Source organism: Mytilus trossulus, chromosome 1, assembly GCF_036588685.1.
Source record: "Mytilus trossulus isolate FHL-02 chromosome 1, PNRI_Mtr1.1.1.hap1, whole genome shotgun sequence".
NCBI lineage: Eukaryota > Metazoa > Mollusca > Bivalvia > Mytilida > Mytilidae > Mytilus > Mytilus trossulus.
Window position 1 is genome coordinate 85,069,764 of NC_086373.1, and position 17,023 is coordinate 85,086,786.

Sequence of the window (17,023 nt, forward strand, 5' to 3'; positions counted from 1 at the left end):
ATACAAAAGACGGAATTTTTGTATGTCCACTCCGACATCGTTTGTATTATTTACTTTAGAAATCTTGAGTTTTGTCAGTTTTCTATGATTTTTTTCTGATTTCAAAATATATTTATCTTTCGAAAACCTTATTTTGAAGATTTTTTTTCAACGATTATCATTTATTCTTTTGTTTTTGCTTTTGTTTTGAGATTATTATAGAAACATTACATTGCATGATGGGAAAACTTTGCGCCATATTTGTTACTTGCAAAGAAATTCATAAGTGATCGAACTATTTAAAAAGAAAAAGGAAAACTTTTGAACGTAAAATGAACATTGACAGTACCTGAAACAAATGCAGGAATAATTAGAGAAGCCATAATAAGTCAGTTTGGTCAATACTAAAACAGATAATAGACTTTTTAAACAATATTTAGAAGTAAACAATTCGCGGTTTATGTCTTTTTCGGCTCCATGTGTTGATATGCCAAATCATTTGAATTAGATAGCGATAAACAGAGTCCTAGATGTAATACTACGAACTCCATGTAGAATTAGCATTAGGAAGAGAATTAACTGTGTACAAGATAATTTGGATTTTGAGAATATTAGAAATTGAGAAAATAGAATCCGGTCAAGGTCAACGTTCGACAACTCTGTAAAACGTTTTTGGCATGTCATTTTTGAAAGTTGATGATTCTTGATCAGCCGATGACAACATATACGAAATTGTAATATAAGCAGAATGAAGATGCTCTAGTCTTAGTTTACCAGTTGTCTGCAGCTGTTTAATTTCACCAGAAACTTTTTTATGTAAGGTTGATAAATTGGCTACAATGACAAGCTGATTTCACAACTGTGGCAACTTTGCAGTTGCTGTTTCATTTCTCTTCATTTCCATGATAGACTCAATGTGAAATTTTTCCTTGACAAATTGGTGTTGTTGTTTTATATTGTAAAGTGCCTTAATCTGCGGAGTGCAGTACAAAAAACAGGAGCTGGTAAAGAATCGTCAAGCTGTTACTGGGTTTAAAAAAAGAAGGAACATTCTTAAAAACCCTGGTAAGATATATTTTTCTAATTCTTGTTTTAAGGTTATTTATGCGATCATATATTATTGTATTCATGTAGCTTTTATTTTTTTTAATTATGAGAAAAGATACCATTGTGGACATGGTGTTTAATTGTTTTTGGGAACTTTATTTTTAGATTTAATGTTTAATTAATACACATACTTCAAACAAAACATGCTTTATTTATTTTATTTGGTTTATTTTTGTGAGATTCTAAATACAGTCTTTTAATTCGTATTTCAAGATGTTTTGGTAAAAGATGCCAGTAAATGTTATTGAGAAATAAAATATGTACATTTTTCTCAAGAAAATTCTATGAGTTGTCCAAATTTGTGTCCAGTAAACAATTCTCAGATACATTGTTTGCTTTCCGTATGCAGTGAACTCAGTGTGACATTTCTTGTAAAAATCCTGTGATTGCAATACACATGGACAAAATGATGGATCAGTCATTGAAATAAACTTATTATGATTGTATTGAACATGTTAAACACATGCTAAATATCCATGCTTCTTTATTGACTGTTTACTAAGGTGACAATCAGTAAACTGAGAACAGCTTGAAAACACAACAGTTAATTAGCTGCCATATGCTCACATCAAAAGTTCATTACACATTGAAAAGAAAAAAAATATATACAATTATACGATATGGATGTGTAAAAAATGATGAAGACTAAGTTTATGATACATTGTATATACATGAATTCAACCATTTTTTTTAAATTAATGTGTTTGGTTCAATTTTTTTGAAATTTTGATATTATGTCGAAGGGTCAAAATACATATTCTGTCAAAATTTTGTGAAAAATAAAAAAGCTGATTAATTTAAGTCAAGGTGTGTGGTAACACCTTAAATCATTATAATTTTTAATACAGTTGTAAATTTGTCAGATATTAAGGTTAAAATCTAAAATAATTTAAACAAGTTAATAGTGATGTAAGGTATAAAGAAGAGTGACATTTTTAATTAGCTGTGTATCTTTAATCATCATCATTTTTAATGTGGTAAATTTTTATACTTGATTAAATATGGAATAAAGCAGTGAGTGTTTTGTACAAAATTTTCAGTCAGTCATTAATAAGCTTGCCATTTGATTATCTTTGAAGGTAATGTTAGTGATGATGATCTTGTGATGGCCACAAACAACGCTCCAAAGCACGATTTTGCACCGGCTTGGCTAAAGATTCCATCACACGAAGCTCCTGTAAGTATTTATAACAGTTATTTACTCAGTCTTCAACCTAAACCTCAGGCCCAGCAGCTCAGGCTTGTAAAAAATGCTTTAGGGGTTTAAGAATCATCTCCACAAGCTAACAGAATCTGATTAGAATTATAAAAAAATTAAGCTCTTGGGCTTTAGACTCTAAAGTTAATAATAGTGAAGACAACTTCAAGGTTGGAAATATAAAGAGCTATTTCACTTGCTCGATGCAAATTGATTTAATTAAAACTAGCCAGCAAGTGAAACTCACCACATACAACAATGTAGTTCTCTCTTTTCTTTATTTTGGATCTTTTAATGTAAAAGAGAAAGATTTTGCTTAAAAAAATGAAATAATTAATGTGTTTCACATTGGAAATTTGAAATCATCTGCCAGGAGAGGTCTTCAATGCAGTATTTGGCTTCATTAACCCTTGATCCCCTGTTGTAAGTGGACAAGTCTGCTGGTATACGTGGACGTCTTGGCCATCTGCATAGGTAGTGCAAGTTAAGCTAAACTCCCATGGATTTTTAATTTTTCAACAGAAATTTGTGTCTTGTTTGAATATTTGAAGATAATATTGAATTGTGAATCTTCTTTATGTGATTTACATGTACATGTATCAGCATTCCAATTATTCATCCAAACCACTGAATGGATTCTCTGTACTATTTGTTTATTTTTTGTATCCAAATTAAGATACGATTAGGCCTGTGTATTTGTTCTCCATTCTAGCATACAAGGATGAACGTATGCTTTGTCCTCTTAAATTAGAATAACTGTTGAAAGTAGTCTAGAAAAATAACTCACGGTCATGAATTTTCATTAGAAAATTGAGATAGATTTGCTTCCTATAATGTCGAATTTGCTCATGAATAAATTATATAGCACACCAACAACACAAAAGCCATTCAAATAATTTTGAGTTTTATTAATTTTCCAGATTATTTTAGCCGTAGAGTACTTTTATTAGTTACTTTGTAAGTCTTTGTTAAATTTATATGGAATGAAACAAAAATTAAAAAAAACCCATTCACAATCATTATTTATTTGGTTATTGTTATGTAAATTTAATTTGTAGAAGCAATCAGGATCCAAGCCTTTTGATAGTGACAAAAGCAACAGCAGACCAAGATCTCATAAAGATGATTCTTTCTTCAGTAAGATATTTAGCTGTTTGTATAATAATTATGTTTTCCTAATAAATGTATCTGATACAAAATAATAGTGTATTAACAAGGTACAGGCGGATATATATATATATATATATATTCCTCTAACTATTTGGGATTTAAGTTAAACACTATCTTGACCCATTGTTTTAAAAAAAATAATCCACATGTTGTTGCGTGTGACCTTAGTAGATGGTTTATTACGGATTGTGATTATGTCAATTAAAGGGGAACCACTTATGATAAGTCAACAATATTTGGTATACAGTATCTGTAACAGTTACACATCTTATTTTGTTATTTATTAATATATATTAGGGCAGGAAGGAAAGTTAGTTTTGACCTCCTCCATTCATTAAAATGGAATAGCCCTTACTGCCTTCATCGACACTGTGAATACATGTATTGAATAAATATGAATATTCATTAACAATTCTTATTGGTGTTTTAAAAATAGATAATGAAATGTGTTTGTTTTATTTTAGATAAACGACACCCTTTAGCTGGTGGTAAATACAGACATCATTCAGTTGAAGACGATTACTACAGTGGATATCCTCCTTATGGTCCTTACGGTTACTACAATGGCTATGGCATGCCCTACAACTCTCAACCTTCTATTTATAGATCACCTAGTCGTGAAGGGAAGTACCCTCCAAACATGAGATTTAATCAGGTATTTGGTTTATATTGAAACTAAAGTAGTCTTTTTCATGCGACTCTTGTATCATAGTAACTTGAATTGTTCGAATAATCACAATTTCATAATAAATTTTTAGTTGAGGTAGTTTTTGATGAAGTTGAAGTCAAATAAACTTGAAAGTTAGTACACATGTTCCCTATGACATGATCTTTCTTATCTGAATGCCAAATTAGAGTTTTAAACCCATTTTCACTGTCCACTGAACATAGATAATGATATTGTGGATGGGGCATCTGTGTACTATGGACCCTTTCTTGTTATCAGTATGTTTTGTATTTGTTGCCTACAGCTCAAAAGATTTGAAAAGAAGTATGGTTTCTGATATACTGTAAATATTCAGCATCATTAAGCTTAAAATGGAGCAGTGGATTATTTATTTATTTTTAAAATTAAAAAAAATAAATTGTAAACAATTTGACAAAAACACTTAATTTTATTTAAATTGTAACATAAAAAAGTCCTTTATGTTGTGCATGTTATTTAAACAAAAACTGAACCTTTTTATAAGCAACATGCATCTTGAGAGATTGTGTATGATCAAAACATCTTTTTAGAATCTGTTGTTGATAGGAAAACAGTAATTTGCTCTGACATTTAGACCCATGAAAAATTTATATTACCATTTTTAAATGCATTTGTAAGTAGATTATAATTATAACATATTTCTTGTGATTATAGATAAATGGTGCCCCTTACCCTCCAGGATATTATGACCTCTACTCTTTTGATTACTATCATGGTGACCATTCTTACTACGCCAATTACCCTAACAGCAGAGTCAATACCAAACGTGGAAATTATGAGAGAGATGGAAGGACAAACTCCAAGGATAAAGAAGACAAATCAAAAGGAAAAGATGATGACAAAGACAAACCTCCATTTCAAGATGAATTTGTATGTTATTAGTATACTGGATTTTTATTTGTCAAGTTCAATTTCTGTGGATGTCTGTAATAGTTGTTCTGAAAAATTTGACATACAAACCTACCGAAATTTGAAACTTTGTTGAAAATAATCAGAATCCACAAAAATTGTAATCCCACAAATAGTAGTGAATCATCAGCAGATTAAATTACTATTTTAGTAATTTGTTTTCAGGATTGGTTGGATATGAAATATATACATGTATCTTATTAAGTATTTGAAAGGATGTGTTGTCCTTCATTCACATTTAAACTTAATTATGACTTTGTTATAGAACAGAACAGAACAGAACATATTTTATTTCCAATTAAGGGCCCACAAGGGGCATACAGAGCATACATGAATAAGGAAAAATGAATTTTAAAAGCTTTTGAGCAAGATCACTATCAAACTCAAAGTCTTTTCTTTCATAAAGCATTGTATTTCTGTTTTTTGCACATTTAAATTTTGTTTGTTTATTCCTCTGGTATCCCATTAACATTAATTTCAGCTTGCAGTTTTAACTTTTTAATCAAAGAAAAAGTTTGAAAATTTCATCAATAGGAATGAACAGATAACTCATTTTAACTTTATCTTATATTAAATTATTAGATAAAACAGCTTGATTTGTAGACATTTATGAATGAAATTATACTTGTAGCCATCACTTAATGGAGAAGAAAAATCTGAGACGTCTACGAATGGCAAGCTTACAAATGGCAGTAGTGTGTGGGGTAGGTTATTTCTGAACAACTCTTTCTGCATCAACTAGCTAGGGAAACTTGAATCTGCACACAAAAATGTACTTACTGTATTCCCATTGTCATTGATAAGAGTAGTGTCTTCATATTTTGATAACCACCATGGAAAACAAGTGGACAAATTTGAACCACGATTTGTCTGATCATTATTTTGAAATTCCTGTATAAAGTGTATATTTCAATGTTTATCATCAGTATTAATGATAAATGAAATTAGAATGGTGTTTGTTATGGTTCCAAGATTGTTGAATGAGTAGGGAATGTTGTAGCAAATGTTATAAAGTAAATAAAGAAGGTAGAAGAGTCTGTAAAATTTTGTTATTTTTATGTATTTTCATATTTTATGATTTGAAGAAACATTATGTGATGCATATATGCCTATTTTTCTTGTGAAGTAAGAATGGTATGGGCAAAAGGGAGGTGTAAGATGTAGATCGAAGTTTGCATGCACAAAAATTGTTAGTATATATTCAAACAAATTGTTCCCGAGACTAATGACCCTGTGAGTAATCAGAATATGTAACATATTGAATTTTATTTTGTTGTATTGTACCAGTAGTTATGTTAAGATACAAATGTCTAAACATCACTTTTGATTTTGTAGAACACCCTCCTCATGGAAAAGGAACTTCAAGTAAACTATCAGACAACCGACAGACTGCCAACATTTATAAAACACTTGTGCCAAATAAAGTATGTATAATCAGGAGCAGATAATATGTATATTGATAGAAAACATAGGAAGTGGTATGATTGTCAATGTCAGAAACAACTTTCCATCAAAGACCAAATAACATACAAGTTACTAACTACAGGTTAAAGTAAGACCTTCAGCAAAGAGCAAAACCCATACATTATAAAAGGCGATAAAATGACATGGAAAACAATTCCAATTGAGTATGCTTTAAAAAAAAATACCAATAGTCCAGTCCTTTGATTTTAGCATATGATGTTTAAAGACTACTTCTACATTAATTGTTTTTCACAAAAATTATATCTCTTGGAAATGTAAATTTAATTAAAAAATTGCAATGAAATAACACTGAAAGCTACATTTCTTTAAATATTTATTTGTGTTGTAAAATATTGAACAAAATTTGAAATATCCATGCTGATCACTTATTTTTGTAATATTGAAGCTGTGTTGTCATCTCTTGTCTTCAATATTCATGTTTGAGTATGATATTTATGAAAAATTGCTTTTTTCAGAAATGGCAATTTTGGTGATTCTCAGATGTGCATTGACTAAATAATTTGAATTACTGAGAAAAAAAATTTACTTGATAATACACCAGTTTCAATGATGTTAAAGTCAAGCTTAGCTTCATAAATTTGAAAATGAGTATGATTGAAAAATTGAAATGTACAATGTAAATGATATTAAAACATGTGTGTTTCTGACTTTTAAGCTTTTGATATTATCCTCTCATCCAGCAAGTTATAGATTAGATTTAATGTTCATCCCTTCATTCATTTGTTCTGCTTTCCTATAGCTAGTTAAGATCCAGAACTAAACGATTACAAATAGACCATTTGTCAGTTGATGGTCATGATTGGTCCTCTCTTGGCTTTCTATTACACATGAATGGTTATGGTAAAGGTTTATGACATGTTTCGTTTACACTATGTATGTTTGACTGTAAAGTATTTATCTTTAGTTAAAATATTTTAATTTTGTTTCACAGCAGAGTGCTATCAACAGAAAACCAGGAAAGGAAGGTCTTAGGTTGAATGGTGGCTTACAGAAGGAACCGTTTAGCTCAGTCAAAACCAATTCTAAAGAGGTACTGATCCAAGTTAGTTGCAGCCTCATGTTCAAATTTTGAAAAAAATTTCATCGTATATTGCTATCACGTTTGCGTCGTCCGAATACTTTTAGTTTTCGCACTCTAACTTTAGTAAAAGTGAATAGAAATTTTAACACAAGGTTTATGACCATAAAAGGAAGGTTGGTATTGATTTTGGGAGTTTTGGTCCCAACATTTTAGGAATTAGGGGCCAAAAAGGGCCCAAATAAGCATTTTCTTGGTTTTCGCACTATAACTTTAGTTTAAGTTAATAGAAATCTATGAAATTTTGACACAAGGTTGATGACCACAAAAGAAAGGTTGGGATTGATTTCGGGAGTTTTGGTTTCAACAGATTAGGAATTAGGGGCCAAAAAAGGGCCCAAATAAGCATTATTCTTGGTTTTCGCACAATAACTTTAGTTTAAGTAAATAGAAATCAATGAAATTTAAATACAATGTTTATGACCACAAAAGGAAGATTGGTATTGATTTTGGGAGTTTAGGTCGCAACAGTTTAGGAATTAGGGGCCAAAAAGGGACCCAAATAAGCATTTTTCTTGGTTTTCGCACCATAACGTTAGTATAAGTAAATAGAAATCTATGAAATTTAAACACAAGGTTAATGACCATAAAAGGAAGGTTGGTATTGATTTTAGGAGTTTTGGTCCCAACAGTTTAGGAAAAAGGGGCCTAAAGGGTCCAAAATTAAACTTTGTTTGATTTCATCAAAATTGAATAATTGGGGTTCTTTGATATGCCGAATCTAACTGTGTATGTAGATTCTTAACTTTTGGTCATGTTTTCAAATTGGTCTACATTAAGGTCCAAAAGGTCCAAAATTAAACTTAGTTTGATTTTGACAAAAAATGAATCGGTTGGGTTCTTTGATATGTTGAATCTAAAAATGTACTTAGATTCTTGATTATTGGCCCAGTTTTCAAGTTGGTCCAAATCTGGGTCCAAAATTAAACTTTTTTGATTTCATCAAAAATTGAATAAATGGGGTTCTTTGATATGCCAAATCTAACTGTGTATGTAGATACTTCATTTTTGGTCCCGTTTTCAAATTGGCCTACATTAAGGTCCAAAGGGTCCAAAATTAAACTAAGTTTGATTTTAACAAAAATTAAATTCTTGGGCCTCTTTGATATGCTGAATCTAAACATGTACTTAGATTTTTGATTATGGGCCCAGTTTTCAAGTTGGTCCAAATCAGGATCTAAAATTATTATATTAAGTATTGTGCAATAGCAAGTCTTTTCAATTGCACAGTATTGTGCAATGGCAAGAAATATCTCATTTCAAAATGTTGTGAAATAGCATTTTTTTTTTTTTAATTAGAGTTATCTTTCTTTGTCCAAAATAGTAAGCAAGAAATATCTTATTGCAAGAGTTTTTTTTAATTGGAGTTATCTTTCTTTGTCCAGAATCAACTTAAATCTTTGTTATATACAATATACAATGTATATTCACTTTTTACTACCAACTGATAAATTTAAATAATCTTTACCATTCAGTGATAACAAGCAGTTTTTTTACATCTTAATATTTTATGATGTATTTAAATGAGTAGTTATTGTTTCAAACTCCATTAGAATATTTTAATTGAGATTAGTTTGGGAATAAGGGAAAGGGGGATGTGATTAAAAAATTGGGTTCAATTTTTCTCATTTGAAATTTCATAAATAAAAAGAAAATTTCTTCAAACATTTTTTGAGAGGATTAATATTGAACAGCATAGTGAATTTCTCTAAGAGAAAACAAAAATTTTAAGTTCATTAGAACACATTCATTCTGTGTCAGAAACCTATGCTGTGTCAACTATTTAATCACAATCCAAATTAAGAGCTGAATCCAGCTTGAATGTTGTGTCCATACTTGCCCCAACCGTTCAGGGTTCAACCTCTGCGGTCGTATAAAGCTACGCCCTGCGAAGCATCTGGTTCTCATTTGAAATTTCATAAATAAAAAGAAAATTTCTTCAAACATTTTTTTGAGAGGATTAATATTGAACAGCATAGTGAATTGCTCTAAGAGAAAACAAAAATTTTAAGTTCATTAGAACACATTCATTCTGTGTCAGAAACCTATGCTGTGTCAACTATTTAATCACAATCCAAATTTAGAGCTGAATCCAGCTTGAATGTTGTGTCCATACTTGCCCCAACCGTTCAGGGTTCAACCTCTGCGGTCGTATAAAGCTACGCCCTGCAAAGCATCTGGTTGTTGTTGTTTTATCTTTCTATCTGTTTAAGGGGTATTTTACGACATGTGCTTAGTCAGAGAATCCATGGGCAATTAAATATGACCGGCAAATAAATTGTATTTTTAGTTTATGACAATGAACTGTGATTTTTTTTGCAGGCTCCTACTTCACCAATAGAAATTCTTAACACTAGATTTGTTACCCAACCTCGTAACCTTGGTAACAAAAAGAGTGAATTTTTGAGAGCCTTGAGAAAAGAAAATAGTGGATCTGACCGACAAGAATCAAGTCAAAGTAAAGATGGATGGCCAATCAAGGTATGGAAAATTATTTATAGATGATAATGGAATATTGTACTAAACTAAACCTGAAAAGATCCAAGTGAACGGACAAGTAATAATGAAATTCTTATGTCAAATGATTTGTAACATTTCTTTAAAATGAAACTTTGACATAAATATGGAATTTCAAAGCACTCTTGTTATATCATTAATTATGAAGAAAACGTATATTTTGCATGAAAAAGTATGAATCATGTTATTGGATGTAAATTTAATGTCCTTTTTTGTCACTTGGAGGAAGCATTTTGTCTAATGTCTTTCTTCTTGTTACATTTTAGAATGATCATACAGACCAATTAACCAATGGAGTAGAAAGACTTGCCATGGATGATTCTTCTAACATGCTATCCAGTTCTTTAGAGGCTGAACAGAGGTATATTATACAGAATTGATAAATATAGATTCTCTCATTGATTTCATAGGATTAACAGATTTATCTAATTGAAAATGTTAAATTATCAATTTAAAAGTCTGGTCTCATTTAGCAATCGAGATAGAATAAGAATAAACCCGATAATCCACGATCAACTTGGTAAGAATCTGTTTCATTAATTTTTAGAATATTAAATTTTGATTTTTAGTTTAACAAAAATCCCCTTTGAATGCCTTCCACATTCCACTAATTAACCTCTAAGTATATTATGATTCATCCAGTGATCTGATAAAGGTTATTACCCTTAAACTCATCCAATTATCTGAGATTCTAGTTTCTGGATCCTTATGTGAATGGGTTTATAATTTATACTTGTATTTTTCATAATAAAATATTGTTTACACTAATTATCTGAGATTACTGGCAATTAAACATTGATTAAAGAAAACAAATTGGGATATAACCAAATCTTGTGTAAATACTAGAACCTATCTTTGTAAAAACACATTATTTATCTGCATCATAATTAGTTATTTTTTCGCCAAAAACCATAAAGATTTCTTTGTGGACATGTTGTAATTGTAGAAATCAATCATGAATAGATCATTGGCATGATTTTAAAGAAGTAATTGTTTAACTTGCTTCTTTTCTTTAATTAGGCTTCTAAAAGAAATGGGATGGAATGAAACAGATCAAGAGGATTATGAAATAACAGAAGCTGACAAGAAAATGTTCCAGGATCTCTATTCAACAAAACAGGTATTGTACATAAATTTTGACTACCTTACAAAGATCTTAGTTTTGAAGTCAAGATTGACAACTGAAGTAGTTTTTGCATATATAGAAATAAGGAGATGTGGTATGATTGCCAATGAGGCAATTATCCACCAAAATGAAGTGGATGTAAGTAATTATAGGTAATCGTACCACCTTCAACAATGAGAAAAACCCATACCATATTCAGTTATATAAGGCCTTGATATAATAAATATAAAACAAGTGGATTGAGAAAACTTACAGGCTAATTTTTATGCCTGTCTTAGTAATCAACTGGAATTTATAAAAAGATGAGACATCTAGAGGATATGATTTTGCATGAAAATAAAATGTCTATATATTGTCATCTTATGTCTGGCACATCTCAGTTTATCCATCACTCCTTTTTGACCATGGACAAACTAATAATTTTTGTTATGGATTTATTCTCATCCTCATGTATATTTTGTTCACATACGTTTCTTGGACTTTCAGGAAAAAGTTCAAAATAAATCAAAGGAAGCATATATTTGTAATATGCAACTCTTTATTGACAATTTGACAAAACCTATCTAAACTGGCATGAAGTCTTCTAATGACTGTCATTTATTCATTTTCCTGGAAACGTTTTGAAGTAATTTAGAAAGAGTACAGAATATACTTATTCCGCTTTAATAGGTAGGAAAAAATCTAAATAATGCTTTCTTTCAGGAAACAAATATTTACTTTAATTCTCTTTTTCCCTTTGTTTCAGCAAAACCGAAATACACGTGTGAATAAAACATTCAGCCCCAAGCATATTCCAGTATACCAGCCAAATGCTCAGGAGTTAAATGACACTCTGTCATCATCTGATTCTGATTCTGATGGACAGTAGTGCCAGTTTTTTGCAGCAATTTAAACAGTGCTTGACAATTTTGTGATTTTTTTCCTGGGAGAAGTCTCCTATTATTGGCAGAGTTACTTCCCTTTAACAAGTTTTCCTGTGAGGAGAAACTTTGATTAATTTGTGTGAGAAATGGACTCCGCTGTTTCAACTGCCGGTGCACAGGATGCACAAATGCAATCATAGGACTTTATTTACTAGTCCAACTCTTTTTTATCATCTAATCATTTAACTACAGAAAGGAAACACAGAGAAGGTGTTAAATATTTCTTTAGGAAATCAAACCTATTTTTATAGATTTTTGTGAAATGTTTTGTAGATATGACAATGAGCATGAATAAATGATTTGAGATAGTTAATGACATATATAGATTGATATTTTAATTTTCCTTTTCTGAAAAATTTTGTTTAACAAGGTGGACAAGAAGTTAAAAACAAATTAGACTACAAGAGTTATATGTTTTGTTTGTATGATGAAATATTTTGTTGATTTGATATAAGCAGCATTTAGTGATCAGTTGAATTATTTCATGTTGAATTATAGTTGGCATTTAAATTTGTCTTTGCTTGAAATGTATATTTATGTGCCGGTATGATTTTTAAATGTAATTTAAGCTTAACAGGCACTTTTGGTTTATGTTCTGGTTGACTTAATTTGTAGATGATCTGTAATTCAATTTTTGTTATGTATTAACTATCATTTCTGTTCTCATTAAGGCCATAGTTGAAAAAAAACCAGTTGTTTTGGGTTTTCCTACCTAATTATGGTATGCCTTCACTTCAAGTTTTATTGTCAATCTTGACAAAATTACAGTTACTCCAAATAAAGAATTTTAGAAAATTAAAATACAAAATCTGCCTACCTACCCTGATTCTTGTGGAGGAAGCCCTAAAAACCTCCACTTTTGTGTGTGGCCTAAATGTTTTTCTAAGAACTGTTTATAAACAACATTATAAACTATCACTTATTCCACCATGTTTACTTCAATTATTGAACAATAAGGTACTTAAAATATACAGAAATATAGTAGCATCTTTCCTTCCCCTTCACTGATCAATAGTATTGCATCTCATGTGACACAAAGCAGTATTAATTGAATGATTATTTATTTGGACTTCAATCACTTATGTATTTATTTGCCTTGATAGCTTGCTTTAACAAACTGACCAATAACTCATCAACTAAATGTATAATGAATATTTTATTATGAATAAATGTGACATGTGTTTATTTAAAAAGTGCTTTAAGAATAAGAATGTGATTCTTTTCTTTGAATCTAATCTCAAATCTTTTGTGATGTGTATAGGTATACATATTTTAATGATGGGGAAAAGTTTTTATTTTTTATTTTAAGTTCCTATACTGATATTCAGAATACATCTTTAAATAGGTTTTTGTTAATGTTGAAACAAAACCAATTTTTAAGAGAAAAAATTATTGGCTTTCCTATTTCTTTTGGGGTATGACACAATTATTATGATACATCTAATATTTTTTTCTTCAACAACGATTTTGTGACAAAATAATGGCTTTTTAAGTAAATGGTGTAAATGTAAAATGACAGATATATTTGAACTCTCACAGAGATGGTGAATATTTCATAAATCAAGTTATATCTGAATAAACACCAAACAATCAGGGTAGCTTATTAAAAGGTAGTGCAGATAAAGGAAGCGTTTAATTTTTTCATCAAAGTTGGAGAGGAAAAGTCAGATGTGTTGTATAGTTTGTAAAAAGTTCAACATGCCCATTTGTGCAGGTTGGAATAGTGTGATATTTAGAGACAGTATTAAGAAAATTGAAATATTATTTCAGGGTCACTTATTTTTGTCAAACAAAGCTTTTCATGTTTGTTACCACAGGTCATACAGAAGTAAAGATTGTGAATTTTTCCTCTGATCTCCCTTTTGTAAGGTATGCATTGAAATGTACATGTATTAATTTTATTTCAACCTTTTTTGGTAATTTGTAAATTGCTGTTGCCATATATTAATTGATGACAAAAAATAAATACAATTTTGCAAACTTATATATTCTTTACATTTCAAAACATCCTCTGCATCAACTTTTCTACTCTTAATTTGTACTATTCAATTATTTCTAAACATGTTGGATTTTGAGTTTGACAATTTTATCACGTTTTCAAAATCAATTTACAAAATTACAATGTGAAATCTTAGCGGTATTGTCCATAGTGAACTATTAGATGAATACATGATTACCCATTGAAGTGAATTTGCCGCTAGAGATAAATAAGATGCATCATAGAAAAAAATTTGAGATGAAAAAAAACACCTGCGTGTGTGTCTTCATTTATAGAAATAGAAATACTTAGAACCAAATGATTAATGATTAACTGTTGAGGTTGTAATCTATGTTGACGAGTAGGAACACTTTCTCTAAAAATTCTTATGGTCTAGTAAAAAAAGCTATCAATATGGTCATATATCTATAAAGATAATGGTCGAAGTGATGTACAATATTTTGTATCTTCTTGTTCACAACTTGTGAATACTTGTATGATTTAGAATGTTTATATGTAGAAAATTTTAATACAATCAAATGGCTTTATTTTTGTAATTACAAATTAACATTTTATATTTGACAGCCATGAGAGTTTGTAAACATGTTTAATTCATGTTTGAATTGAATACATCAGATAAATAGATTTGTTAGTCATTTTGGTTTATAAATAGAATTAAGGATTTTGAAATACATTATGAAATTTTATAACAAAGTAATCTTTTCAGGTATTGATTGTAAAATATGCTTCTGACATTGTACCTCATAATGAGGATTTTCTTTCTGCTTTGTTCTGTTTGTTTTTGTCTCTCTTTGATTAGATTTTCCTGCAGTACATATTTCCTCCTCCTTATTGTTAAAGGGAGATAATGTTCACAATAAGATAACCAGGTTATTAATTGATAGATGATAAATGGTAAAGTAAAATTATTTTGGCCATAAAAAAAAAATAACATTATCAATATGGCATTATAGAAAAAGTAGAAATGGTGGGGCATTATATAACAATTTAAGGATCATCAGTTCATGGAAGTCAATACAAACTAAAAAGATTTACTGTCTTAAGTAAAGACCAAATTGCACAGTCTCTTAGGTAATAAGACATATCATTCCAGAGTACGAAGGTTAATATCATTTGGAATCTTTGTACACATTATTACATCTATAGTTTCGTCCCATAAAATCACTCGTCCAAATTGGATTTTTTTTCAAGTTTTTTTTTTATTTGTCAGGAAGAAGATATTTGATTGAAGTGCTCAAAGTCTTTTTTATACATTTAGTTTATGTGACAGAATTTGTATAGCACACATAGATTGTAATAACACTGTTTTGCTACCATTCCAAATACCTCTCAACACTTCACTTCTTTTGTGCAATCAAAATCTGTCAGTATTAGGTCAGTTTATTATCTTGCCTTTGTGCCTTAATTGACAGAGATTTTTTGGTTTAGATAAGAAGCACATGTTTCACAAAGTACTTATTAATCATTCTGGTGCAGATAGGAGTAGTTTTTGGGGAAAGACGGCTTCAAGCCGTCAATCCCCTATGGGGTTGACCAGAGTGACACTCCCTCACATCATTCATTTTGTTTTTATACATTTTATAGTGTGGAAAACCCCCCAACAATTCTTACTTAGATTGAAGAGAAAGAGACCCAGAAATGAATAGTTTGACTTAAAACACTTTTTTTAAACATTTCCCTTCTGTTTCTCACGAAATTATCGTATCTTGAACTCTCCTTTACACTATTTACGTTTATTTTACAATCCGGAAAAATTAGTATGACGAGATATTCTAAATATATCCAACCTACATTGTATTTTATAGTGACGTCATTCTTGGAAGAAGCAGGGATATCCTTCACCAGTTCACTGGTTATTTAAATCATTCTTATAGATCGTGCACTAATTACAAATTTGTATTTGTTAAATCTAAACATAATATTGTTTACTGTAGATGATTTAAACATCAACATGCAATACTTTAATTTGTATGTCAACAACTTTCAACATAAACAAAGATCGTGGGGTTACATGAGACAGGGGAAAGAAACGATTTTATTACTTTTTTCGGGTCTCACTAATTAGAGACAAGAAGCGTCAAAAAGCGACAAGAAGCGTCGAGAAGACTATTTAGCGACAAGAAAAAAATATTCTTCTTGTCGCTAATTTGTGAGACCACTTTTTTCTGTAAAAATTCAGAGAATCTTCCTCCAATTCAGGAGCACCTCAATTGATGATTAATTATCCACGAAAATAAAATTTAATGTTTTTAAACACTTCAAATGTGACATTTCATTGGATTAGTAGTCTTCTATTAAAACTAAATTTTTGTGTACCTTCATAATCATTGTAATGGTAAAAAAAAAATTATTATATATTTGCATTTTGTAGCCTGGTTTAAACATATTTATTATTTACAAATATTTCAAAATTAAGATTTGGAACCAAGCTTCACACAGTTTACATCACTCATGTTGTTTTTTATTAGTACCTGTTTCCCTGTGATGAGAGTTGTAACTCGGAACTTTAACAATAGAAATTTAAAACTGAATAGATTTTTCAGTCCACACTTTCTAAAGAAAAAACTTAAAAATCCATGAGTACTGTCACAAAAAATGGAAAATTGCCCTTGCCTGCAGTTCAGTGGTACACAATCAAGATTTCAAAAAGTAATGTAGTTGTTGTGAAATGACAGAATTCAGTTGAGTTATATCAATATCAATATCTTTATTCTCATAACCATTGCAGATACATAGGTACAGAGAGAGTGCAAAATATGTACATGAATGTGCATCTATTTACAAAACATATATAAAATACAGTGGTTTCAAAACAATATACATTTT

The 17,023-nt window shown here is 30.0% G+C and overlaps 1 protein-coding gene across 2 annotated transcripts; it reads left to right on the forward strand.

Moving 5' to 3' along the window:
• The first annotated feature begins 203 nt into the window (after positions 1-203).
• LOC134687730 (vasculin-like) lies at positions 204-15,477 on the forward strand. 2 transcript variants are annotated; one of them, XM_063548188.1, is made up of 12 exons: positions 204-1,044; positions 2,166-2,263; positions 3,343-3,421; positions 3,919-4,109; positions 4,815-5,030; positions 5,701-5,773; positions 6,405-6,493; positions 7,486-7,584; positions 9,955-10,113; positions 10,416-10,510; positions 11,170-11,269; positions 12,021-15,477. In XM_063548188.1, the coding sequence occupies exons 2-12, from the start codon at positions 2,192-2,194 to the stop codon at positions 12,141-12,143; spliced, it is 1,296 nt and encodes a 431-aa protein (XP_063404258.1). In that variant the 5' UTR covers positions 204-1,044; positions 2,166-2,191; the 3' UTR covers positions 12,144-15,477. The 2 variants fall into 2 exon arrangements, with proteins under 2 accessions (XP_063404258.1, XP_063404264.1); XM_063548194.1 differs by having other exon boundaries at positions 7,489-7,584.
• The last annotated feature ends 1,546 nt before the right edge of the window (positions 15,478-17,023 follow it).

What these genes read in the sequence shown, in the direction of transcription:
- LOC134687730 (XM_063548188.1), top strand. Translation starts at nt 2,192, where the DNA reads ATGGCCACAAACAACGCTCCAAAGCACGATTTTGCACCGGCTTGGCTA. An exon ending in TAAAGATGATTCTTTCTTCA is followed by an intron (nt 3,422 to 3,918) that starts GTAAGATATTTA and finishes GTTTTATTTTAG; the next exon opens with ATAAACGACACCCTTTAGCT. An exon ending in CAAACATGAGATTTAATCAG is followed by an intron (nt 4,110 to 4,814) that starts GTATTTGGTTTA and finishes TTGTGATTATAG; the next exon opens with ATAAATGGTGCCCCTTACCC.